Source organism: Chlorocebus sabaeus, chromosome 14 (genome assembly GCF_047675955.1).
Source record: "Chlorocebus sabaeus isolate Y175 chromosome 14, mChlSab1.0.hap1, whole genome shotgun sequence".
NCBI classification, from domain to species: domain Eukaryota; kingdom Metazoa; phylum Chordata; class Mammalia; order Primates; family Cercopithecidae; genus Chlorocebus; species Chlorocebus sabaeus.
The window spans coordinates 98,541,465-98,568,026 of record NC_132917.1 but is presented as its reverse complement, the minus strand read 5'-3'; the positions used below and the strand labels follow the sequence as shown (position 1 = coordinate 98,568,026).

The window sequence follows — 26,562 nt, the reverse complement described above, 5'->3', positions numbered from 1 at the left end:
TATTTGGCCCCACCTACGTCCTGCTGTTTGGTCATTTTACAGAGCTCTGATTGGTCCATTTTACAGAGTACTGATTGGTACATTTACAATCCTTTAGCTAGACAGTGTGCGCTGATTGGTGCGTTTTTGTGGAGTGCTGATTGGTGCATTTACAATCCTTTAGCTAGACACAGAGCATTGATTGGTGCATTTACAGTCCTCTAGACAGAAAAGTTCTCCAAGTCCCCACTCAATCCAGGAAGTTCATCTGGCTTCACCTCTCAATCCCCCATCTAAATAGAACACACCAACTGCTGTTGGGGATTGGACAATGACCGTTCTAGCTACTTCCTGCTGGATAGGGGCGAAGAAGGGACCCTACAGTGGTAATGTCCTCCAGAGGGGAACTCTTTAGGCCCACCAAGGGGCCAGTGGGTCAATCCAGGGGTCCTCGGTAGAAGTTGTTAGTTGAGCTCATTTGGGGTTCCATTTGTAAGACCATCTGTAGCTTGATGGCCTCGATCCGAGAAGAAACACATTTGACAAGGAGGTTAAAAATACAGGGCCCAAAGCGAGTAATAGCAAGATGGCTGTCACAGGACGTAGAAAGGGGAGAAGCCATGTCATCTAACTCCAGAGGTTGGTATAAGAGTTTGAAAGGCGTCATCTGTTTTCAGAAGCTTTTTCCTGTAAACGCTGGGCAGCATCTCATACTATCCCCAACTGGTTAGTGTAAAAAAACACTCTTCCTCTAAGAAGTTGCAGAGTCCTCCTTTCTCAGCAGTGAGGAGGTCTAGGCCTCGGCAGTTTTCGAGAGTCACTGCTGCCAGCGTCTACTTGGGATTGTAGAGTAAGGATAGATTTTGTGATTTCTTGCAAACTGTCTGAGAAGTCCTTTGAGAGTTCGTTGTAGTAGGGTAATAAAATAGATAAACCTGCTCTTCCGGTTCCTGTAGCAGTGGACATTTCTGTAAGTAGGGGTATTAGTTGTATGACCCTGCGCTGAGGGACTTGAGCTTTGAGGGGCACTGATTTCTATAAGATTAGAAGTTAGGATAGTACATGTTACACTGTTAACTTTTAGCAAACTTTTGTTGAAAGCCTTGTAAGTTTGGGATTTAAAAAATTTTTTGCTATTAATAAAACCTCGTCTAGTCCATATTAACTTAGAATTGGTATAGATGGCTCCTTCCTGATTTTGTAAGTACTGTAAGGTTTGGCTGAGTGCAAACAGCTTGCAGGTTTGAGCAGAACAATTATTTGGCAGTTTTTCTAACTGCTTCTACAAGAGTTCCCTTATCACTTACTGAATACCCATTGTGTCTTTTTCCCTTAATCGCTTGGAGGAACCATCTATCTCCGGTCCTGAAAGGAGCTTCTCCTAGGTCTGGTCTGACCTTTGTATGGTAATTAGTAAAGATTTAAATCTCCTGTTAGGAAACCTGCTGGTTTAAGGATTTTTGATAGGAAGGCTACGGGTTGTCAGTGCCCTCAGTGCTTTTGTGGTATGTCCTTACTTACACGGACAACAAGGTGGTGTTGGAGTGTTACAGGGTTACAGAGAAGACCTTCAGTTATCAATTATAGGTTTTAAATTTACCCTGGCTTTTAAAGGAATACAGTTCACTTTTTTCTTCACTACGTCCATTTCTTTTTCTTTCTCTTTGACTTCTTTTTTGTCTCTGTTTCTCTTTCTGACTTCCTCTTTGTCTCTTCCTCTCTCTCTTTGACTTTTTGTCTCTTTCTTTCTCTCTGACTCCTTCTTTGTCTCTGTCTCTTCCTCCCTCTCTCTCTATGATTTTCTGTCTCTTTCTCTCTTTCCTTTTTGCTGGTCTTTGCCTGCCTCTGCCAGCCACTTATGCTGCTGTTCTGCCCTCTCCTTCCCCTTTTGATGGCTTCAGCAGTGTAAGACTGCCACCTCTTTGGGTTTTTGTATTGCATGTAATAACTCTATAATTTCCTTGTGGTATTTAATGGGGGTTTCCCTAGAGGTTACAAATTCCCATTCTTTCCATATTGCAGCATGGTCATGTAGGATTAGATAAGCATACCTGCTATCTGTATATACATTTATTCTTTTTCCCTTTCCCAGTTCTAAGGCTCGGGTAAGTGCCACTAGTTCTGCTAACTGGGCACTGGTTCCTGGGGGAAGAGGCTTACTTTCAAGTAAGGTTGCATCGCTAACTATGGCATAACCTGCCCTTCGTATCCCATTCTCCACAAATGAGCTTTCATCGGTGTATAGGTTAAGGTCAGGATTAGCTAAGGGGACTTCTAAGAGACTGTCTCGGGCGGCATAAGTCTGGACTGTAATTTGTTGGCAGTCACTCTCAATTGGTTCCCCATCCTCTGGGAGAAAAGGGGCAGGGTTGAGGGCCACACACATATGTATTTGAAGCACCCTTCCCTCGAGTATAGCGCCTGCTATCTAGGCGGTTGTCTGATAGCCATAAACTTCCTTTGGCACCTAGTAGGCCATTTACATCATGAGTAGTCGAGATAGTGAGATCCTTTCCTTGTATTATTTTGATGGCCTCTGACACTAAGATGGCCACTGCTGCAACTACCCGTAAACAGTGAGGCCAGCCTTTTGCTACTACATCAGTTTTCTTACATATGCCACTGGTTGTGGGGCTTGTCCCACGAGTCTGAGTAAGGACTCCAAGAGCTATCCCTGCTCTCTCTGTGACATATAAAGAGAAGTTTTGTCCTGTCAGAAGGCTTAAAGCTGGAGCTTGTACTAGGCCTGCTTTAAGGTTTTGAAGGCAGTTTCTGCCCCTGGTTCCCATTCTATTAGATGAGTATTTGCCCTCTGGGTCTCCTTGATTAGAGTATAGAGTGACTATCTCGCTGTATCCGGGGATCCATAGTTGCCAAAGGCCAATGATTCCAAGGAACCCCCATAACTGTTTTAATGTCTTAGGGCGAGGATAAGCCAGTATAGGCTGTATTCGTTCCCTGCTGAGGGCCCTGGTCCCTCTGGCTAAGATTAGGCCTAGATATTTGACCTGCTGTAGGCAGAGCTGGGCCTTCGACCTAGACGCCTTGTACACTTGATTAGCTAGAAAGTTCAAGAGATCTAGAGTAGCCTGCTGGCATGAGGCTTCCAAACTGGTAGCCAAAAGTAAATCATCCACATACTGAAGGACCAGAGTGCCTGGACTTGAGAAGTGGCCTAGATCTTGGGCCAGTGCGTGACCAAACAGATGAGGGCTATCCCTAAACCCTTGGGGCAAGACCATCCACATAAGTTGGGACATGTGGTCTGTGGGATCCTCAAAGGCAAAGAGAAACTTTGAGTCAGAGTACAGGGGAGTACAGAAAAAGGCATCCTTGAGGTCCAAAACTGAACAATTCTGCTTCCCCTGATATTTGAGAGAGCAGGGTATAGGGGTTTGGTACAACTGGATATAGAGGAATTACAGCCTCATTGATCAGTCTAAGATCTTGCACTAGTCTCCACTGACCATTTGGTTTTTGTACTCTTAGAATTGGGGTGTTGCGGGGACTGCTGCATTTCATTACTAAGCTTTTACATGTTTAATAATATCCTATAATCCTTTATGAGCTTCAGGCCTTAAGGGATATTGCCTTTGATAAGGAAAAGTCATGGGGTCTTTTAGCCTGATTTGGACTGGGCGGGCATTTTTTGCCCTTCCAAATTGTCTTTCCAGTGCCCAGACTTCAGGGTTGATTCCCTCCTCAAGTAGGGGACAACAGATGGGTAACTTGTTCCCCATATTCATGTAGATAATAGCTCCAGTTTTGGCTAATATATCCCTCTCTAATAAGGGTGTGAGACTTTCAGGTATAACAAGAAAGACATGTGAAAAGAGCAAAGTCTCCCAATTACAACTGAGGAGGTGGGAGAAATACCTGGTTACAGGCTGTCCCAGGATTCCTCGGATGGTAACAGACCTTGAGGATAGTCGTCCAGGACAGAAGATTAACACTGAGAAGGCCGCGCCAGTGTCCAGGAGGAAGTCAATTTCCTGGCCCTCAATGGTTAAACGTACCCGGGACTCAGTGAGGGTGATGGCGTGAGCTAGTGCTTGCCCCAGGCACCCTCAGTCCTGTTGTTGGATCATCTGGTTGGGGGCTTCTGGCCCAGAGAAACTTTGCCCTGGGGCAGTGTGCCTTCCAGTGATTATCTCAGCATAGCAGACATGGATGGGGGGTGGCTGGTTTCTCGTTGGACAATCTGTTTTGAAGGGTCCTTGTAAACCACACTGATAATAAGACCTGCCAGGTGATTGGCCTGCTTCATTTCCTGTCCTCTCTGAACCACCAAGGTTTGCTTGTCTGAGGGCCATGACTAAGGCTGCGGCCTTTCTCTCATCTCACTTTTCCTTTTGGGCCTGTTCCTCTTGGTCCCTATTATACAACACCAAGGTTGCCAGGTTTAATAATGCCTCCAGATTTTGTTCAGGGCCCAGGGCTCGCTTTTGGAGTTTTCTTCTGATATCTGTGGCTGATTGGGTAATCTTATCTTTCATGATCAATTGACCCTCAAGGGAGTCAGGTGACAGGGGAGTATATTTCCTTACGGCCTTCCATAGGTGCTCGAGGAAGGCAGAAGGATTTTCTTCCTTTCTCTGAGTTATGGTGGATATCATTGAATAATTCATGGGCTTTTTCCTAATTCTCCTTAGTCCTTTTAGAACACAGGTCAGATGTTTACAGCTCCAGTCCCCATGATCTGAGTCTAGATCCCAGTGGGGATCCATACTGGGGACGGTTTGCTGACCTGTAGGGAATTTGTCCCTTTCTTTGGCTTTTATTCTGTCATTTACTTGGCTAGGGTACCTGGTATCTCCAAACTCTTGGGCTGCAGCTAAAGCCACATTTTTTTCATTAAAGGCCAGGGTTTGATCTGACAATAGGATGACATCTGTCCAAGTGAGATAGAAGGATTGCCCTAGACCCTGTAGGACATCTATATACCTATCAGGATCATCTGAAAGCTTACGCAGGTCCGCCTTGATCTGCTTTAAATCAGAGCGGGACAAGGGGACATGTACCCGAGGTTGGGCCAAATTCCCCTCCCCCTGCAACTTGAAGGGGACATAACTGATAGCCTGGGGGGTTTTGTGATCCTTTGGAGATTTCTTTGCTTGTTTCCTTCTGGGTGGGGGAGATTAGAGGAGGCTTATCATTAATAGGAGGGGAACTATAGGGAGACTAGGATATGGAGGTAAGCTGAGAGGTCCTCCTGTGGGCTACAAATTGCAAGCTTTGCATAGTTGTGGATTCTTCAATGAAAAGAAAGCTTGGACATAAGGTATTTCACTCTACTTGCCTTCCCTCTTACAGAAAAGGTCAAGCTGCAGGATACTATTGTAATTTATACTTCACTCAGGTGGCCATTTTTCCCCATCAGAGAGAGAGAATATTGGGGCCAGGCTGTAGTGCAGAAAAAAATGAGCCACCACTTTTTCAGGGTTTGTGGGTCAAATTGGTCCCAGTGGCTTAGGATGCGTTTCAAGGGTGAGCCTGCTGATGCCTGAGTGTACCCCATCTGAAAGACAGAACCGCCTGTGGTTTTGGTTTGTTTGTTTTCCCCCAGCGCAAGAACCCGCAATGGTCCCTGGACCCTGCTGATCGGAATAGTTACTCTCACGGATACAGCAGCAGAAACACGAGTTTTCCTCCTAGACCACAAGGAGGACCGAGGAAGGTCAGATTTACTGGCCCTTAATGACGCATTCTAGACCTGCACCCTTGCCTGTCCTCCTAGACCACAGAGAGAACTGAGAAAAACTGATTTAGTGGCCCTTACGGATGCATTTTCGAAAACCTGTTAGAGTTCTAAGCATTCTCCTGTTAGTGTTGGGACTTTACCCCTGTCCTATAAAGATATTATGCCCCAAAAATGAAGTGGAGGGCCATACCCTGAGCGAGGGAAGGGATCTCCAGGGATGGAAGAGTGACGCCTTTTATCATCCCTTCTCATCATATGAATAGGAAGGATATCGTTTCTGAGGCTCCCCCTATCCTAGCTTCAGGAAGAGCTTTTGTTAGGCCTGCTAGTCTGAGGAGAGATCCTAAAATTCCAGGTAGTCTCCCCCACCCCCAGCGGGGCTTTGGGCAAAAATTATGTCTTTCTGATTGGTGAGTCCGGGTGCCTAAAGGAGGGAATAGAGTCCTGGAGTTTATACTAGAAATCATTCTTTTTTTTTTTTTTTTGAGACGGAGTCTCGCTCTGTCGCCCAGGCTGGAGTGCAGTGGCCGGATCTCAGCTCACTGCAAGCTCCGCCTCCCAGGTTCACGCCATTCTCCTGCCTCAGCCTCCCGAGTAGCTGGGACTACAGGCGCCTGCCACCTCGCCCGGCTAGTTTTTTGTATTTTTTAGTAGAGACGGGGTTTCACCGGGTTAGCCAGGATGGTTTCGATCTCCTGACCTTGTGAGCCACCCATCTCGGCCTCCCAAAGTGCTGGGATTACAGGCTTGAGCCACCGCGCCCGGCCTAGAAATCATTCTTACAGGAGAAACTAGAAAAGCACAAGAGACAGGGAGTGGTTTTTAGAAGTGGGACTAGCCTTGGAGAAGAGAAGCGAGAGGAAGTTTGTCTGACAGGCATTAGGACCTAGAGGGCAAGGGTCAGGATAGATAGGATAGATGGGCGAGTCTCGCTTGGGCGGCGTAGCTTTGAGAGTTCGCTCATGGCCACAGTCAACCAACTTTTTGTCGGGATCCCGGAGCTGAATTACTTTGCTCTCTGTTGACCCTCAGGTCAACCCAGAAGTACAGGAGAAGCGGAAGCTAGTTCCAGGCAAACCAACGCTCCCAACTCCAAAGAATCGGGGGTTCTTAGCCCTTTCCCAGAAAACCTGACACCCGTGTCTTTAGCCCAGTGACTGTGCTAGTTGCTTTTAATTTGGCCAACAGGTGCCCGGTATTTAGCCCCCGAATTCTAAGGAAAAATAGGACAGAATAGCAAGTGAAAGGGGTCCGATGGTGCTCACCGGTTGGTAATAGTCCCTTCATGGTCACCAAAATGTGTCCAGACTTTATTCATTCCGGTGGGTTCATGGTCTTCCTGACTTCAGGAGTGAAGCCGCAGACCTTCGTGGTGAGCGTTCCAGCTCATAAAGGTAGCACAGACGCAAGGAGTGAGCAGCAGCAAGATTCATTGGAAAGAGTGAAAGAACAAAGCTTCCACAGCATGGAAGGGGACCCAAGCAGGTTGCCTCTGCTGGCTGGGGTGTCCAGCTTTTATTCCTTTTTTTGGCCCTGTGCATGTCCTCTGATTGGTCCATTTTACAGAGCACTGATTGGTCCGTTTTACAGAGTGCTGATTGGTGCATTTACAATCGTTTAGCCACAGAGCGTTGATTGGTGCATTTTTACAGAGTGCTGATTGGTGCATTTACAATCCTTTAGCTAGACACAGTTCTGACTGGTGCATTTACAATCCTCTAGCTAGACAGAAAAGTTCTCCAAGTCCCCACTCGGCCCAGGAAGTCCAGCTGACTTCACCTCTCAATCCTCACCTCTCAGCAGAGCAAGTGAGGAACTTCAGGAGCCATATCTGTGGAAGTCCTCTGCAAACTACAGTTTCATGTGATCACCTCTAACAAAGCTTGGCCTCAAGATAAAAGTGGCTCATTTGTGGGGGAAAAAAAACAAGATTAACTGACTCACAAAATGTTGTAGATGATTAGATCTCAGAAAATAACCCATCCCCTTAGGATTTGCCGTGTGTGTGTGTGTGTGTGTGTGTGTGTGTGTGTGTGTGTGTGAAGGAGTCTCGCTCTGTCACCCAGGCTGGAGTGCAGTGGCCCAGTCTTGGCTCACTGCCATATCTGCCTCTGGGTTCAAGTAGTTCTCTGCCTCAGCCTCCCTAGTAGCTGGGATTACAGACACCCACCACCGCGCCCAGCTAATTTTTGTATTTTTAGTAGAGACAAGGTTTCACCATCTTGGCCAGGCTGGTCTTGAACTCCTGACCTCGTGATCCACATGCCTTGGCCTCCCAAGGCAGGTTTTTTTTTTTTACAGGTGGGAGAAATGAGCCGCAGAGTAGACGGGCAGCTGACTCAAGCTCACATCTCTCTAGTTAAACATCCTTTTGTTGCATAAAGTGATGCCACTGGATTGTCACATACACTTCTGTACTGATTTCCTGTCTTTGGAAAAAGTATTAGCATGGTAATATAGTATAACCAAATGGAACTTTTCCCAATTTGTCCTACAGTTCAAACTCTGTTTTGTTATTAAAAACACACACACACACATCTTTCAGTGAATGAAGAAATTTGTATTTTAAATGTTGCTAATAACAGCAAGCTTATTGATAAGTAAAAGTATTCTATGAACAAATCATTCCCAGCCCCAGCTAGAGATCCAAAAGCAATTGAGGGGTTCTTGAAGAAGAAAAAGGAAGAAAGTTAAAAAGAGTTAAAATGCCAAGAGAGCCTGAGGCCCCAGAACCATCCTTAGGGCCTTAATTTCAGACCCTGTGAACACTCGCTGACAGCCCAGGACTAGCCCACCACCAATGGACAGGGAGCTGCTCCAGCAGTATCTTTGATCATTTTCATATAATCAGATTCATACCCTGTGATCCCACACACAAGGCACAAGGATAGTTCTCTCTCGTCATGCTCTTCTTAGGTGCTTATTGCACCTTCAAGAGACTGCCCTTTGATGTTCCGTTGAGGCAGATTTCACCTTTATAAATGGGCTGAAAGAGCAGGCAGGGATCGAGGGGGAAGAACATAGTGACTTTCTGGATCTGACTGTGCCCCTCTTAAGGGGCTTGCCTGATAAGTTTCACAGAAAAGGACAATGTTCTTTTCTTCAGGAAATGGCAGGCTCTGACAAGTTTATAAAGCCCTTCAAAATTCAACAAGCACAATCCATGAGGGTTCAGATTCAAAGTAATTATAAAGGAAGATTATTTTTTAATCAAGAGTTGTATACAGTACCAGGATTTTGTGATACATGTTTGTGCAACAGGATGTCAGGTGAAGGCCCTGCACCCACCCAGGAATTCTTGTTTCAGTCCTGCCTGTTGATGCCTAGCTACTGAAACATCCATATTGCAAATTTCATTAGTAAAACAGAAGGAGGTTGGAATCTTTTAAGTCCCTTCCAACTGAAAGGGCTTTGTGTCAGTAAGGAAATAAAAAATAACTGTACCTGAAAATGTATTTTTAAAAAGCGTGCTCTCCAAGTACAAGCTTTTCTGTTTGTTGTTATTTAAGCATCTGCCTTCCAGGCTGAACATCTCTGTGGTCTGCCTCCGTGCTCAGTCCCATAGCCAGCAATACAGCCCTCTCCCTGGACAGCACGCCTCACTCGCAGAGCCGTGTCTAGAGAGAACGAGAAAATGCTGCTAGAAAGGAAGTCTGCAGAACTACCTTGGCACTGAGACACCAGCTCCCAAGTTCATATTTATTCTTCACCATCCTATGGTTCAGATATTTCCTCAGTATTGTGAATTTTTTTAAGAGGGATCCTTAAGTCTTTTTGATGTCACCTCCTCTGGTGTATGAATCAGTCATTCATTTGGAAAATAAGTACCTTTTTTAAATGTTTTATGTACTCACACCCAATGTAATAGTTGGTCTTCAGATTCTTACACTTACAAATGTGTCATGTTTGTTCTCCTCTGGTCATTTTCTTTTATAAAGATATTCTGATGAAATTACTTTGAAGTTTTTCCAGTGTGGCCTACTCCATTTAAAGGGACAACATAAGTTAAACTTTTCAAATTTGGAGTCCACTTTACTTTTCCAGTACACATTCCAGTGTACTCCTGTGTACTTTCCAGTGTAAGTATCAGGCACCTGAACCATTAGACTGAAATAATGCCATGTATGTATTTTTGTTCTCTTTGCAGAGTGTTCGACCTACACCACAAAATGATGCTATAACGGTACACTTTAAACCAATTACATTAAAAGCATCAGAAAGTAAATACACCAAGGTTGCGAGCATTAGTTTTGATGGCAAGTATTCACCTTTTTCTCTCTGATAGAGTGATGTTATTTTGGTAAACTAGAAAGCATCTGTATTGACATCTTAATATAGAAATCCAGATTGTTTCACCATCAGAATTTATTACTGCTTAGGTTGATCCCCCCCGCCCCCCGTAAGCCATCATGAACTGTTATTTGATTGATTCATGAGAGAAGATACCACAAGTTTCTAAAGCTAAATCAGTATTAGCAATAGAAAAACACTAGCAAATACATTAGAACTGGAATCATTTCCATAGTCTGGGCTAGCCTTTTAAACACGTATCTATTGTAATTCATCTTAATTATGAAGTTATGATATATTTGAAGTTCAGAAGGATGTTTAAATTTGAGAGCAAAAATAAAAAGTATTCTTTGTAACATTTTCATATATTGGCTTTTATAGGCAAAGCAGGTGGCCCTACTTAAGCTAAAATAATAGAGCTGTCCAGTTAGCTGTTATTTCTAACGTGTATAGTATATATTTTGATACTTGAAGTGTTAAGTCACACCAGACTAGACCATTTTTATACATGTTTTTATTCAGTTCTGCCTACTTTCATGGAACATTCATTAAATTTGCTGTCACAACATTTTTGAAACAATGACTTAATGGCTGCTTAACCATATAGATAATTAACTGAGAACTGAACCTCTGAACAGAGCTTTTTTCATAGGCACCCATGCAAGTGAGTAGCTGCTGTAGAACTTCAACTTTGGCTTTATGATAAAGCCATCTCTGCGTAGAGTCCGCGTGGTAAAACTCAGCTCCTCATCGGATGAGAGTATTTGATCGGTGAACGTAGGCAGACACTGGCACACTTCGTACAGTGTTGACGAGCGCATCTGTGCCTGCTGCTCACTGTGGAAAGTTCTGGGGAGGGTCTGGAGCAGCTGCGCAGGTGGGGCTGGCCTCAGGGTTCATCCTGTGAGCTCAGTGAGGACTCCCAAGAAAAAAAAACCACATAGGCAGCATACTTCATGATACAGTTGTGAAGAAATAGTATTACAGAAGGCATTAATGCCACAGTTACGTCTACATTTGTGGTACTGTCCTCTGTGCTGCTGAGAGACCACATTCATGTCCACCCGTGTCAGTGTCACCAGGTGCATTGTCTTCCCTTACAGAGGAGGAAGAGGCTAATGGTCACTCCTGACCCCTGAGAGCATTTAGGACCCACGCTACACAGACATGCCAGAAAGTTCTCCACGTGCTCTGCAAGGGTGAAGAGCTACTCTTCTCTAGCTCCTGTATTGACCACCCAGTGAATGTCTCCCTCCTCAAGATAAATGCGATGACGTTAGTGTTGGTTCTTCTGAGATCATAGGCTCTAAGATCATTGTGTCTTAAAGAAATACATAAAATTAAATATAACAGCAAAGGGAAAGCATCTTTAAGAGCCAATGCTACGTTTCTTAGAAGTGGGTTTTTAATATCGTATGAAAATCCCCCCACCATTTACCTCTCCCACCACCATAGTGGATCCCCACACAAAACACCTCTGAGATTGCTGTGAAAATCAGTCAGGAAGTGTGTTTTACTTTTAATATTGTTAGAATGCACCTTATATATGTGTTAACTCTACAGTGTTCACTTAAGCATCTTTCTCATCAAAAGTCATTCTTTATGATTTTCAACTGAATTTTTGTGAGCTTTTTGACCACTTTATTTGCTATGTATGATACAATGTCATGAAATGCTTAAATGTGGCCCTTGTAATCAGTCTTACATCAGAACAAATAGTGAAAAATTGGAAGCATCCAGAGATGGCTAACTAGCAAGCAGAGAAATAAGAGGCCGAATGGGAATTTTTAAAATGGAAAGTCTGTGTCTGCACATAGTCAAACACTACATGTCATACCATTTCCTTGTTCTTTTTTGTCGTGAGGTTGGACGACATACATTTGTGGAACTCACATATGAATTCTTCACATAAATGGAAGTGTTCCTAAAGTACTTTAAGAGGATAAACATAAACAGCTTCTTTATTTGCTTTGAAAAGAACCATCTAATGGGTGCCTAGATTGGACCCAACTGAATCAATTTCTGTAATTCCAGATGGGATTATTTATTTGTTTATTTATTTTAATTTTTATTTTTTTGAGACAGAGTCTCACTCTGTCACCCACGCTCAAGTGCAGTGATACAGTCTCAGCTCACCACAGCCTCCATCTCCCAGGCTCAAGCGATTCTCTTGCGTCAGCCTCCCGAGTAGCTGCAATTACAGGCACGTGCCACCACACCTGGCTAATTTTTGTATTTTTAGTAGAGACAGGGTTTCACCATGTTGGCCAGGCTGGTCTTGAACTCCTGACCTCAGGTGATCCGCCCACCTCGGCCTGGCAAAGTGCTGGAATTACAGGCGTGAGGCACCACACCCAGCCAGGATTATTTAAAACTGCTACAAAATCTAAAGGTTTTTCTTCATCTAAGATGAAGACAATATGATATGATGACAGGAGGGGATTTATCTCGTCTTACACCATGAGTTTTAGGGTTGGCCAATTTGAGACGTAAGAGCTCTTAATTCTTTACTTTTCTTATACCGTGGTACTTTATTGGTGATAGAGCAAGACTTTAGCTAGACAAGAAATGTGATTTCTTTCTCAGGTCAAATGTAAATCAGCAGGGCTGAGTGGGAGGGTAATTGTGCCTGCAGGGGGATATCTGGCAATGTCGAGAGGCATCTGAGTAGTCACAGCTGCAGGGATGCTACTGCCATCTAGGAAGCAGAAGTCCAGGATGCTGCTAAACGTCATATAGTACACAAAACAGCCCCTGCAGCAAAGAATTAATCTAGCCTAAAATGTTAATAGTGCCGAGGATGAGAAATTCTGCTGTAAGTAGAGCCAAAGCCTGTGGCTACAGCGAAGCAGCTTAGGTCCGGTGTTTTGCCTCCTGAACCATGCTCACCAGCTAATTCTTTATCTGCTTATCTTATTATAGGAAAAATAAAACATTTTACCCCTTTTGTATGAAAAATGTGATGGTTCGTTTAAAATGTTGTAGAAGTGTTCTGTTGGCCAATTTGGAAGCTCAACTTTTTTTTTTTTTTTAAGATTTTGTCAGTTTACATAAAGTCATTAAATCTCTTTGGTAGTAAAAGGTGACGGATTATTTTTTTAAAATGCTTCCTTTCAGCATCAAAGGCGAAAAAGCCATCTCAGTTTTCTGGGAAAATAACAGTTAAAGCAAAGGAAAAGAGTTATTCTAAACTTGAAATACCATATCAAGCAGAAGTTTTAGATGGGTAAGTTTCTTTTTAAAATAAATTCTATAACTTTTTACTAATCAGTAAATTACGTTTTCCTACTAAATGACCTTCTGAAATACTAGCCATGTTCACATAAACTTGATGGAATCATTTTTTAAAAGAACAGCCCCAACTATAAAAGAGAAAACCTCCTATATTTTGTTTATATTTTACTTTCTTAGAAGAAAAGGGTAAGTGGGATGATAGGATTTGGGCTTAAATGAAGACTTAATAATTCAAAACTCTGATTTTTAAAAATATTATTTAGATGATTCGAACCATTTCCTTTCTGACATGTGTTTGTGATATGTAAGTGACTATTATTATTATTATTATTTTGGCACTCGAAACAAAATTCTTTATATTCCTTTATAAATTCATAAACACTTCTAGACTTACAAGTTTTTATAAGTGGGAAGTAACATGTTGTTCATTTTCTATTATACTTTAACCAATAGTTTAATACTTAACTTGGCAGAGATTCATTTTAACGAAGCTCCTTGCAATTCACTGATAAACATCATCTTTTTCAAAGTAAAGCTTCTTTTGTTGATATGTCTTTGATTCTAATTGTGTGATTCATATAATTCATTAGAGAATGGTTCTTGATACTAGATTTCAATATTTTGCAAGCTAAATTTTGTTTTAAATCATATAATCAATCACTAAAATATTATAGTTCTAATTCTTTAGTACAATCGCTAATGCTAAATGTAAATTATACTTACAACAGAAGAACTTGGATTTTAAATTAACACATGGAAATAAAAATGATTTATTTTGTTCTTGTTGTTTTTTTGAATAGTTATTTGGGATTTGATCACGCCGCAACATTATTTCACATCCGAGACAGTCCTGCTGGTCCTGTGGAAAGGCCAATTTACCTTACTAACACTTTCAGTTTTGCGATCCTCATTCACGATGTGTTGCTACCAGAAGAAGCCAAAACAATGTTTAAAGTATGTCCAGGAGCCCTCATAATTTTAATTTTCCTGGTCTACCAACTAGGTGATGCTGACACTTTGTTTTTTTCTCTTCTGTCATTTCCCAGGTTCACAACTTCAGCAAACCAGTCTTAATTCTCCCTAATGAATCAGGATACATTTTTACCCTGCTTTTTATGCCTTCCACATCATCCATGCACATAGATAACAACATTTTACTTATTACCAATGCTTCTAAATTTCATTTACCCGTGCGGGTATACACAGGCTTTTTAGATGTAAGTATATTATCCACCTTTAACATTTAAATTCCCTGCCCACCTTTAAAGTTTTCAGATCTTATTAGGCAATCGTGTTACATACTCTTATGGTTTGCCATTGTCTGTGCTCTGCAAATTGATCTCATTCTCCTAGTCAGTTTTTACCTTTCCAGCAGCTCTCTCTTGTGATACAGTTGACTTCTCTAGTTACAGTCTCTACTTAGATCTTTTCCACATTCTGCTTTCTCTGGGATATGCTTTTAAACTATTGTAATAATGGGGAATATAGGAAAGAACTAAATGGAAGAAAAATGATAGGCAGAAAAAGAAGAATACAAGGAAGGTGAAGAGGGAAATACGTAGGGAAGAGATGATCAAAACCGAGAAATACCAGGACAAAGAAGAGAACCAGATAGTAAAGAAGAAACTAAGGTAGTAAAGACGCAAAGTTGGAAGATTGTATATGATACAGAAGGAAACAATGAAGGTACTCCTGGTACAGAAAATAAGCAGGGGGGAAAATCCAAACAAAGCTATCTTGAGAGTAATCAACAAAAGAAGCTTAGATAAGAGATAAAACTGTTAGGAAAGATAAAAAGAAAGCGAGGACATCTAGAAATGTAGCCCTTTAAGTAGTTGGCATCGATTAGAATTTTAGAGCTGGAGGGACCTTCACTAATGTCTCGTTCCTGCTTCAGTTATTTTGTTTCAGCAATCATTGGTGAGGCTTGCTGAGACCACATGCTTTTTGCCTGATCCCCCAGGGTTCCACTAAACCTCTCTTAGTAGTTTAGTTTCCTGCCTCTTTCAAGTGCCCTCAGAGGAGGAATAGCGACTCAGCAGAAGCCATGGCTGTTTTCATTTCTGATTACTCAAAAGACTTTTTTCATACAAAGCCCTCAACTATGTTATATAAATGTGTGGTTTTATGCATATATACATAAAGCATAGGAAAGCATAGGAACTTTAATACATCTTTTTTTTTTTTTTTTTTTGATACCGAGTCTCGCTCTGTTGCCCAGGCTGGAGTCCAGTGGTGTAATCTCGGCTCCTGGGTTTAAGCGATTCTCCTGCCTCAGCTCAGCCTTCCAAGTAGCTGGGATTATAGGCGCACACCACCATGCCCAGCTAATTTTTGGGGAACTTTAATACATCTGTAATATAGTTACTTTCTCTTCATAATATTGTTACATCAGTGTGACTTTTTGTTTAATCTGGTTCTTTTATATCTTTCCAGTACTTTGTATTGCCCCCCAAAATAGAGGAACGTTTCATAGATTTTGGAGTACTGAGCGCTACAGAAGCAAGTAATATTTTATTTGCAATTATAAACAGCAATCCAATTGAGGTAAAAACCTGTTTTTATTCTAAATCGCATTTAAGGATTTTATGCTTGTGTTGTGATAATCATTTTCATATCTTTTTTTAAAGTTGGCTATAAAAAGTTGGCATATCATAGGAGACGGTTTATCAATAGAACTTGTAGCTATGGAAAGAGGCAATAGAACTACAATAATTTCAAGCCTGCCAGAGTTTGAAAAATCCTCTTTATCAGACCAGTCATCGGTAAGTAAACTTTCTTACTGTCTCCTTAAAGTAAGATGCTGTCTGAACTGCAAGCGGGAGATCATTGCTGTGTTACATAAGTCACCATTATTTTTATGCAGTTCGTGATAGTGTTGGTTACTTGCTATTAAAAGGACCTTATAGGTAATCTAATTCAACCCCCTCTTTTTATGATGAGGGCACTGAAACCCAAAGGGGTTTAATTCTGCCTTGTCATAAAAAGTTCTATAAGACACAAATTTTAAATTATCTTTTTGTAACGCAAGTGTCATTACAGGAGAAATTCCCATGGATACTAAACTAACCTTGTGTTCATTGAGTTTACTGGGAAAAAGAGATGGCCTTGAACATTGGTAGAAAATATTTTCAATTACACAATAATACGTCTGTCCAGATACTGCCTAGTATCAGTGAGGCAGACATTGTTTCATCACTGTGAGTCTGCCCACATATTGTTACCTGTCTAATAAGCATGTTACAGTTGGTTGTAAGAGAGCACTGAACAATAGAAAACAAATACATTAGTTTCAGCACTCACCAGTACTGAAACGGGAACTTGGAGTTCATACCTGCTAGGAAAAGGATGAGAATCACCTTCTGTGAGAAGGAGCACCAGATATCTCATCTGCAGGTTAGAATAGAACTTCTTGGGGCAGTTTTACGAAAGGAAAAGCAAATGTCCTTACACACAGAGGGTGTTACCAAACACGTTTCCGTGGAATGCCATAGGTCTGGTGTTTTGTTATATCCGACCTCAGCTGCCCTGAAGATACGAATATTAACATTACAGAGTGACATCCACAGCTTGAAGCAGAGCCACCTGTGTATACACTTGTGGCTCCAGTGTGCCTGAAAGGTTGGGGGAAGGCTGTGTCCCTCTGCTTCAGCCTCTGGCCATACAGGTCCACGGGTGAAGAGTGAGGAGCTTTATTAGCAAGAGGACCACACCCCTCCCTCTTTCAGGAACCAGCTTTTTCACTGGCCCATGGAACAAGTGTCGTAGAGAACTGTCAAAGGATGGACATTATTTTGAGATATTTGTACACAGTGATATGGTAATTCAGTGTCATGCTGGTATATGTTAGGATTTGTAAGTCATTTTATCACTGCGCCCTTCATTTCCATTTTAATAGGAAGCTTCAACTAACAAGGCTAATGAATGATACCATTTCTACCATCTACAGGTAACATTAGCTTCAGGCTATTTTGCAGTCTTCAGAGTCAAACTTACTGCAAAAAAATTAGAGGGGATTCATGATGGAGCCATCCAGATCACAACAGACTATGAGGTAGGGACTTTATGGGGGTTCGTGGCAGTGGGGTTTTTCTGAGTAAGTCCTTTCTTGTCTGTATGAAAACAAAGAATTAAGTTTACTCATAAAGTTACAGTTGACCAGTTTCCTACCTTAAAAACTGAGCTTTCTAGAATAGTTTATAGAAGATTGGTGTTTATAGGCTTGTAGTTCTTTGTTTTGTTGTTTTTTTTTCCCGGAGATGAAGTCTCGCTCTGTCGCCCGGGCTGGAGTGCAGTGGCGCCATCTCGGCTCACTGCGAGCTCCACCTCCCGCCATTCTCCTGCCTCAGCCTCCCGAGTAGCTGGGACTACAGGCGCCCACCACCGCGTCCGGCTAATTTTTTTGTATTTTTAGTAGAGACGGGGTTTCACCGTGTTAGCCAGGATGGTCTCGATCTCCTGACCTTGTGATCTGCCCGCCTCAGCCTCCCAAAGTGCTGGGATTACAGGCGTGATCCACCGTGCCCGGCTAGGCTTGTAGTTTTATGATAAAACCCAACCCTCCTAACCTAAAAAGCAACTTCAGAAAAATGCCTTTAGCATGTTTAGAATTGCTTTGTTAGAAACCTGCTTAAACAGATGGTTATATCATTACACAGACCCCGACTGAGGTCCTGAGTTAGATATCTCTGATTGTTCCTACAATCATAAAGAGCAGTCAGGGTCTAACATTTCTGAAAAGGAGGATAAAATCAGGAGATAATGTCTTACTCTGAGTGCTCACGTTTATATTTTCATGAGTCATTCAAAGTCAAGGGACTAAAGGTTACTAAGCTTTTAATTAAAATATTCTCTGTGGAGCTTATTTTGCACTCAGTAAGATTTTGAATGGATATATTTCTGCCAAACCTAAATGTTTTTCATTTTATATTTAAAAGCTCTTAGGAAAGTCAAGCACTGCTAAATTCAGCAAGTTGCCACCTTTGCTCTCATAGGTGTTTTCAGTGTGCGCAACTCCACGTGAAAAAAAAAATGTAATTATAAAATAAACAGAATTGGCCATTTAATAATAAATGATTTGTTGAGGGTAAGTCAGGTGAGAAATTCATGGTTATCACTCATGACGGAAATAAGTACATTTCAGAATTCAGATAAGTTTTGTTAATATGGGTGAAAATAAGAATTAAGAAAAATACCCTAGAGAAGTAGCTTTGAGAGTTACTAACAGTATGGGATGGGATTCTAACTCTAGAATGTTCAGTGCATTTTTAAAAATAAGGTTGATGTCTATTTCTATATCAAAAATCTAGAGAGCTATATAACTCTAGATATGCTGGATTTTACATACATTGTTTTAGGAATACAGTTTTACTTTCTTTTTTAAAATAATTATAGATTATTTGTATTTTGAAATACAAAAATATTTGTATTTTTAAAAACCTGTCTTCATTGCTTCCCCATTTTTTTGTTCTTTTTTATATGTTTTCAGTGAATCGCTGAGAAATCCGTGGAAATGTTTGGTTACTTTTTATGGAATACATTGCACAGATTAAACAGTATCTATGGGTGATTTTAATATTGGTTTGGAACTGGTTATTGTCAATATTAGTCCCAAAATTAGGATAACCCCAAAATATAATGCAGTAGTTATCAAGATCAGGCTAAGTCTTAAATACTTACTTATCATCATCTTCTTGACTCCACAGATCCTGACAATCCCTGTGAAGGCTGTGATTGCTGTAGGCTCACTGACCTGCTTCCCTAAGCACATGGTTCTTCCACCTTCCTTTCCAGTAAGACCATTCATACACACATTTTTCTATTGCTCGTTTTTTGCCTTTGCCCTTAGCTCTGTGTTCCTAGAATCTTACAGTAAAGTCAGTTATTCTTGATTAGTCATTTATCTTAAAGACATTATACCAGGTTCTTTAGAATATATAAAGAGATACAGTCCTTTTCCTCAAAAAGTTTTCTATCTAGAAAGGAAATTGGACCCACAATTCAGAGCAGAATGTAGAAGTTGCCCTAAGAGGAGTCAAGATAAAGTGCTGTGAGGGAAACACACACACACACTGATGCAGGGGCCGTGGGAGCCAGCTTAGAATTTCTTCCAACAGAGATGGAGAAGGGGTGGCGGAGATGTGAATCCAGGGCCAGGGCACAAGCTCAACAGGGATGCAGAGGCAGTAAAGTCTGAAATGGGTTCAGGCAGTAGTGAGTTGTCCAGTTTGGCAAGAATGGAGAAAAGTTTTAAGAGAGGAAATGGGGTGATAACATGGAAAAAGCTTAAATGCACTTAAGTTCATGGGAATATGAAGTTTTTGAGTGGAGGCTTGACATCATCAGAGCTGAGCTTTAAAGACTGGCTCTCTGCAGAAAGAAGTAGAGGACACAGATGAAAGTAACAATAGAGTGCCTGGAGGCCAACCCACAGACTGGCCGCAGTCCAGGTGAAAAGTGCCAAGAAGTGCCAAGGGGAAGTTTGAGCGTGTGGCTGTGGCAGAGGCAGTAAAGTCCCTTCATACCTCCGAGCCTTTATTGTTTCTCTGCCTGGAATGCCCTTTCTCCTCTCCTCCCTTCAAAGAACTCCTACGTGTCTTTCAAGATTCAATTCCATTGTCATCTCCTCCCTGAAGGTTTCTTGACTCCTCCAGACAATACTGGTTGTTTCATGTGTGATCCTAGAATACTCTGAAATTGCCCCTCTTGTTGCAAGCCTCATATTGTGCTATAAATATTTCCTTATAAGTTACCCTCCCCAGTGAGAGTCTGAGATCCTCTAGGAAACTGATGAGAGATCATTTCTTCCCAAATAGCAGGCACTTAGTACATAGTGTATAGTTGAAGGAACAAATGATGGAGAGGGAACATAGGCAAGAGACATTGCAGGTGAATAATTTGAACTGTGCTTATATTCTAAAGAGGTCATACAGAATGAAACAAGTATGGGGAAAGAGGGTGGATAGAGGAGGCAGGAATATGGCTTAGAGTTTGACCCTGGAGAACAAGAACAAAACAAATGGGAAAACCAGGAGAAGATGCTGCCTTTTGCAAGAAGATGGTGCAGTCCATTCAGAAATACCAGGGAAAATGTAAACGTGTCTCAGATCCTAGTGGTGGGAGACAGTAGTGGGTTAAGAGAAACAAGACATTGTAAAATCTTAATGTCATATGCAAGTTTAGCATCCCTAACTCAAATATCTGAAATCCAAAATGTTTCCAAATCTGAAACATTTTGAGACCACAAGTGGAAAACTCTACACCTGACTTCTTGCAACAGGTTTCAGTCAAAACTTTGCTTCATGCACAAAATTATTTTAAATGTTGTATAAAATTACCTTCAGGCTGTGCATATAAATGTATATGAAACATAAATGAATTTCATGTTTAGACTTGGGTTCTGTCCCCAGGATACCTCATTATATATATGTAAATATTCCAAAATCAAAAAAAAAAAAAAAGGAAATCTAAAATACATCTGGCCCCAAGCATTTTAAATAAGGGATACTCAACCTGTACAGTAAGTAAAACCTAAATTCACCATTTAGCTCCTTAAAAATATAAATTTTGAATTACTAGTTTCATCACATTTAAGTCTGGGTCTTAATTAAATCCTCATCTTCCTGTCATTCCACTTTGTACTTACTATACTAAACTCTTGACTTCGGTATTTATCCAGAAGAGCCATGTTTCTTCCTTCCATTACCTTCTCAATCAGTGATGTCCTTAATCTCTGCGTAAACTCTGGCAGGGAAAAGTTCAGTTCAGAAGACAGCGGATGACCCAGTGAAAAGCCCCACGAGTGGAATAAATGAGAAAGCATGTGTATAAAAGCAAGATGTTGGTCTTGATCCATTTGTGTTGCTGTAAAGGAATACCTGAGGCTGGGTGATTTATTTTTTAGAAAGAGGTGTATTTGGCTCACGGTTCTGGAGGCTATACAGGAAGCATGGCCCCAGCATCTGCATTGGTGAGGGCCTCGGGCTGCTTCCACTCATACTGGAAGTTGAAGAGGAGCTGGCATGTGCAAAGATCACATGGCGAGAGAGAGCAGAGGGAGGTGCCAGGCTCTTTTATAACAACCAGTGGTTGTGTGAACTAATGGCTAACTCATTACCACAAGGTCAGAACACACCAAGCCATTCATGAGGGATCCACCCCCATGCCCCAAACATCTTCCATAGGGCCCCACCTCCAACACTGGGGAGCACATTTCAGCATGAGATTTGGGGGGGTTGGTTTTGAACTGCTTCAGATTAAGCTTTCAGATATCTCTAGGTGGCTTACAGGACCAGGTACTTGCTCGGAATTCTGAATTACCTCTGTATTACCAAATCCTATCATAGATCTCTATCAGATGGAGAATACTAGAGCTGACTGGAAACAATACCTCAGAATAAACATTTCACATAACTCATAGCTTAATATTTGAGTAGAATTGTGAGAGCAGCGTTTATAACTGTGTGCTCTTTTGATCCCCCACACCCCCGAGAGACAAGGCACAGGGAAGTAGTTATTCCAAGTATGCCAAGTGCAGCGTCCGCCCAAGGGTCCCATCCGCATCGCAGCTGCACGCCTGCCCTCTGCTGGCTGTCGGGAGTTTTAGCCTCACTGGGCTGTGAACGAGGAGCCTCAGGGTCACGGTCATTCTGCCCTTTTTCCTGTGCGCGCTCTTCACCTCTGTGTTGTTTATTCCACATATTTAAAAAGTGGGTTTAGTCATTTTAGAGACCTCTTCAGATGAATAGGAATCTACAAAAAGATAAAATTTTGTATTCAGCCAAAAGAAAGATTGTAATGTAATTCTTCTGAAGTATTACATAAATTATTTAATTTTTTAATTTAAAATTTGGTACTCTGTCACAGAGAGAAGCTTGTGACTGGTAAGAGCAATCGCTGGTTATTTAACAGTTTCATCTATGTGCTGGGATTTTTTTGTTTGTTTTTGAGATGTAGTCTCACTCTGTCACCCAGGCTAGAGTGCAGTGATACGATCTTGGCTCACTGCAGCCTCCACTTCCCGAGTTCAAGTGATTCTCCTGCCTCAGACTCCCCAGTAGCTGGGACTACAGGTGTGTGCCACCATGCCTGCTAATTTTTTGTGTGTATTTTTAGCAGGGACAGGGTATCACCATGTTGGCCTGGCTGGTCTCGAACTCCTGGCCTCAAGTGATCCACCCACCTCAGCCTCTCAAAGTGCTGGGATTACAGGCATGAGCCACTGCGCCCAGCCTGTGTGCTGTTTTAATAAGATACTTGACAACCCATAATTTTAAAAGATGTCTAATTTCTCTTTGACACAAATGACATATATTTTTCCTAATGAAAAGACTTTCTTTTAAAAAAAAAAAGTGTGATTTTTTTTTTTTCCCATTTGGCTTTAGATTTTAGAATTCAGTTATTTCAGGGCATTCTTGCCTGGATATAAAGAAACGTTGCTTACCAAACTGAAAGTGACCATTCCCTTTATTTAAAGCAATCTCTGTTTGTATCTTTGTTGGCATCCTCAGTATCTTGACGTGAAAGTGTGAATGCTACGTCAATCAATTGTCACAAGATGGCAAAAATTTGTCCTCCTGATTTTTCTGTAACATGCCATAGCAAGAAAAAAAAGTTTCTTTTTTGTGATGTTTTCTGGCTCTTGATTACAATCTAGAGATTATCAACTGATGAACATTCTAAAATGTCTTTTGGGCTTTGGTTGCCTAGAAGTCTGCTTGTCTGCTCTGAAGCTTGTGAACTTAAGAAAATTTAACCATATACAAATGAGTTTGTTTTTTTCTTTCTTCCTTCAGGGGAAAATAGTTCATCAAAGTTTAAATATTATGAATTCCTTCTCACAGAAGGTAAAAATACAACAAATACGATCTTTGTCAGAAGATGTGCGATTTTACTATAAACGATTGCGGGGCAATAAGGAAGACTTGGAGCCAGGAAAAAAGTCAAAGGTTTGAAGATGTTTATATTTGAGAATTCCCATCGGTAATGTTTTATTTTGTGGCCTCCTGTGGATTCGGGACTCATGGTTCTCCTGTGCCTCTTTATAGATTGCAAACATTTATTTTGATCCTGGACTACAGTGTGGGGATCATTGCTACGTTGGCCTGCCTTTTCTGTCCAAATGTAAGTGACCTTGCTGTTCTGTCTCGTGTCTTCACTTCCCCCAAAGTACTCTTTTAGTAAGAGGCTGCCACTTTTAAAGTACATTGCCGTCTTTTGTTACTATAGGAATTATTTAAAGGAAAATTGGCAAGTGGGTATAGATGCAGGTTAAGTATGTCATAACATATATTTCCTTGTTTTAGCTGAACCCAAAGTGCAGCCTGGTGTAGCCATGCAGGAAGATATGTGGGATGCTGACTGGGATTTGCATCAAAGCCTGTTCAAGGGATGGACAGGAATAAAGGAAAATTCAGGTCATAGGTGAGTGGTTTATGTTTATTTTAGCCATCTTTACAAGCTTGAAACAATGCTTTCTAAATTTTATTCTTATATTATTTTACTTTATAGCTAAGAAAGAATGCCTAATTTTCAGAAAATTATTAGTGAGGCATCTTAAATTGCCATTTTAACTGTGTGTTGCTTTGAAATACACATACTGTCATTTTTCTCTTTTCTGTGGTGCTTTAGATACTTCTTACACTCCAAGAAAATATTTGAAGTTGTCTTTATGTAGGATGACGACAGTATTCACCTTAGACTCATCCATTTGCATAGGAAAGAAAGTTTTTACCTACCACTGACCTCTGTTAAAGGCAAGGACAACATTTTCTAGGTTTACCCCCACCTAGACGCTTGGTACAAGACCAGAGTGTTTGCTTATTGTGAAAAGAATACCTCCTTCTTTTTTTTTTGAGACGGAGTCTCACTCTGTCATGAAACTGGAGTGCAGTGGCGTGATTCTCCTGCCTCAGCCTCCTGAGTAGCTGGGACTACAGGCACCACCATGCCCGGCTAATTTTTGTATTTTTAGTAGAGATAGGGTTTCACCATGTTGGCCAGGATGGTCTCGATCTCTTGACCTTGTGATCCACCCACCTCAGCCTCCCAAAGTGCTGGGATTACAGGTGTGACCCACTGTGCCCAGCCCACCTCCTTCATTTCTAAGTGCTGAGCCGTTCGGGAGCACACAGGGCTCCGTTCAGACAGGCTCCACAGTGTTTCTTTGGTAGGCAGGAAATGTGCATCTAATGACAAATCAATACTGCACCTGGATTCAAAAACAAAAAATGTATTGATTTGGTAGTATAGAAATCTGATCTTTTCATGTACTTCAGAAAAGAATTTGACTAGAATAATGATAGTATGGCAACTGATGGAAACTGCTCTTCTCAAGCTGCTAATTTGAAATATATTTGTTAGTATCAAGATATTCCCATTAAAGAGTACTGTAAATTCTCAAACCATTAATAATTGAAGGATTTGTTTGTCTGAACTGTCGGCTATGAAAAGTTTTCTTACGGCAAAAGAAAGTTAAATGTTTACTTTAAAAAGATGGTTAAAATGAATACAAAAGACACTTCCTCTAATGGACTTGCTAAGAGAACACTAATGAAGACTCTCCTTTGTACCCTGTATTTCCACAGTGGACGTTGTAAAGGACAAGCAAGTCCCAAATGTTAATGTCCAATTATGAACAAATAACTTACAGTACTGCCCTAGGCTCAGCTGCTAAGGAACCTCTTCACCTCCTACCCACAAAAAGCCTGCCCTCCTCTCTCTGTCCCCAGCACCCCATTGCTAAGACCCGGGCTCCCTGTCTATCCTGAGTGCACAGTGGATGTGATATTCTCCCTGATCCCGCCTTTGTGTTACTTTGTTATGTGTGTGTTACAGAGGATTTCTGCTACTAGTCTTGTAAACCTGTACTCTTACCAGTAATAGAGTATCGTAACACTGCAGCAGTAGAATTAGGGGTTAAAATATGCTTCAGCGTTTAGTCCCAGGGATCTCAGCTCCGTTTATAATATTGTGTCTTTGGGAATGTGTTCTGAGTTCTAAGCAACTGGCTTATACACACTTCTGAGTCGGGATATACTCAGATGAGGTCTTAAATATTGCTGAAAACTTTACATGTATCTGCACAAAACCCTCATAGGTTTTACCTCTGTCGTGAACTGATGTCTTCATTGAGTGTGAGGACTCTGTTTTGTTTTTATATCAAGGAGGATAAAAGCCATATGCCAAGCAATGCACTGCCTTTTCATTAGTTCTACTGAACATGTTTTTAGCACCCTGCTTGTAGATGTCTGGATCTTTCCCCTAGGCACATAAGATCCTTTAGGATCTGCATAACATCATGTGTTATCTCTATATGCCTGCCTTTTCTAAATAGGTTATCTGCTATAGGCCAGCTTTTCTTACTGAATTTATACTTGGAAAGTTTTTTCTAAACTTACAGGATTACATTCATGTCATTGGTACTATGCCTAAGATTTATCATCCTTTCCATATTCAGTACAGAAACAGAGGATCTGTGACAGGTATTTTGGCAACTCTTTGTGCCAATATAGAGACATCAAATAGCATTACAAGCATAGTAAAATATTAGAATGAATAAATGTGTTTTTTCAGGGCCAGCAAAAAATTTCTCAAGTACATAAGCCTAATCGAATTTCTTATGTTCAGAAGACTAAATATTTCATTTTGATACAGTGACTTACAAATTGTTTTTCTAGATTGAGTGCTGTATTTGAAGTAAATACAGACCTTCAAAAAAATATAATATCAAAAATCACTGCCGAGCTCTCCTGGCCTTCCATACTTAGCTCACCCCGGCACTTGAAATTTCCACTTACTAATACAAACTGCTCCTCAGTAAGTATTCAAAGTGACGTTGGTTTTTGGAAGTATGTACTAGGGTTATAAAGTATTTACTCTTAGCTTTCACTATAGAAATCTTTGATTTAATACTTCATTTATCTTGTTTAAGGAAGAAGAGATTACTTTAGAAAATCCTGCAGATGTTCCTGTCTATGTTCAGTTTATTCCTCTGGCTTTATATTCCAACCCCTCAGTGTTTGTAGATAAGTTAGTATCAAGGTAAGTATTGTTTTGGATCATCATGGTGTTTCTATGTAGTATTGAATCAGTATTGTATTCACTTAAAAAGCCTTATTGCAGCTCATACAGTGACAGATTTGACTTAGAGAAGTTCTGGATCTCTGCGGTTGAGAGAAGGTTTTAGGGAGGTTTAGGTTGATACTGTGTGAAGCATCCAGAAAAACTTTCAATATAAGGCAAGAAAAAGTAATGTGGAACTCCCTTCTAAAAATGTGTAAAGAGAAAGCAGATGAAACCTTTCAAATATTCCAGTTTTAAAAAGTGAACAAAATATTAATTACAAGTTGTGGCCTTTA

General features: G+C 41.1%; 1 protein-coding gene across 2 annotated transcripts in view; it reads left to right on the top strand.

The window, feature by feature from the left end:
* TMEM131 (transmembrane protein 131) overlaps positions 1-26,562 on the top strand; it is a 247,746-nt gene that overhangs the window by 174,083 nt on the left and 47,101 nt on the right. For both annotated transcript variants that reach the window (XM_008008079.3, XM_008008080.3), the window contains exons 12-24: positions 9,828-9,936; positions 13,088-13,196; positions 14,005-14,158; positions 14,251-14,421; positions 15,641-15,751; positions 15,835-15,969; positions 17,154-17,258; positions 18,910-18,996; positions 22,999-23,151; positions 23,251-23,326; positions 23,509-23,626; positions 25,882-26,020; positions 26,136-26,245. In XM_008008079.3, coding sequence (XP_008006270.1) covers positions 9,828-9,936; positions 13,088-13,196; positions 14,005-14,158; positions 14,251-14,421; positions 15,641-15,751; positions 15,835-15,969; positions 17,154-17,258; positions 18,910-18,996; positions 22,999-23,151; positions 23,251-23,326; positions 23,509-23,626; positions 25,882-26,020; positions 26,136-26,245 — 1,577 coding nt within the window. The remainder of the gene's footprint in view (positions 1-9,827; positions 9,937-13,087; positions 13,197-14,004; positions 14,159-14,250; positions 14,422-15,640; positions 15,752-15,834; positions 15,970-17,153; positions 17,259-18,909; positions 18,997-22,998; positions 23,152-23,250; positions 23,327-23,508; positions 23,627-25,881; positions 26,021-26,135; positions 26,246-26,562) is intronic.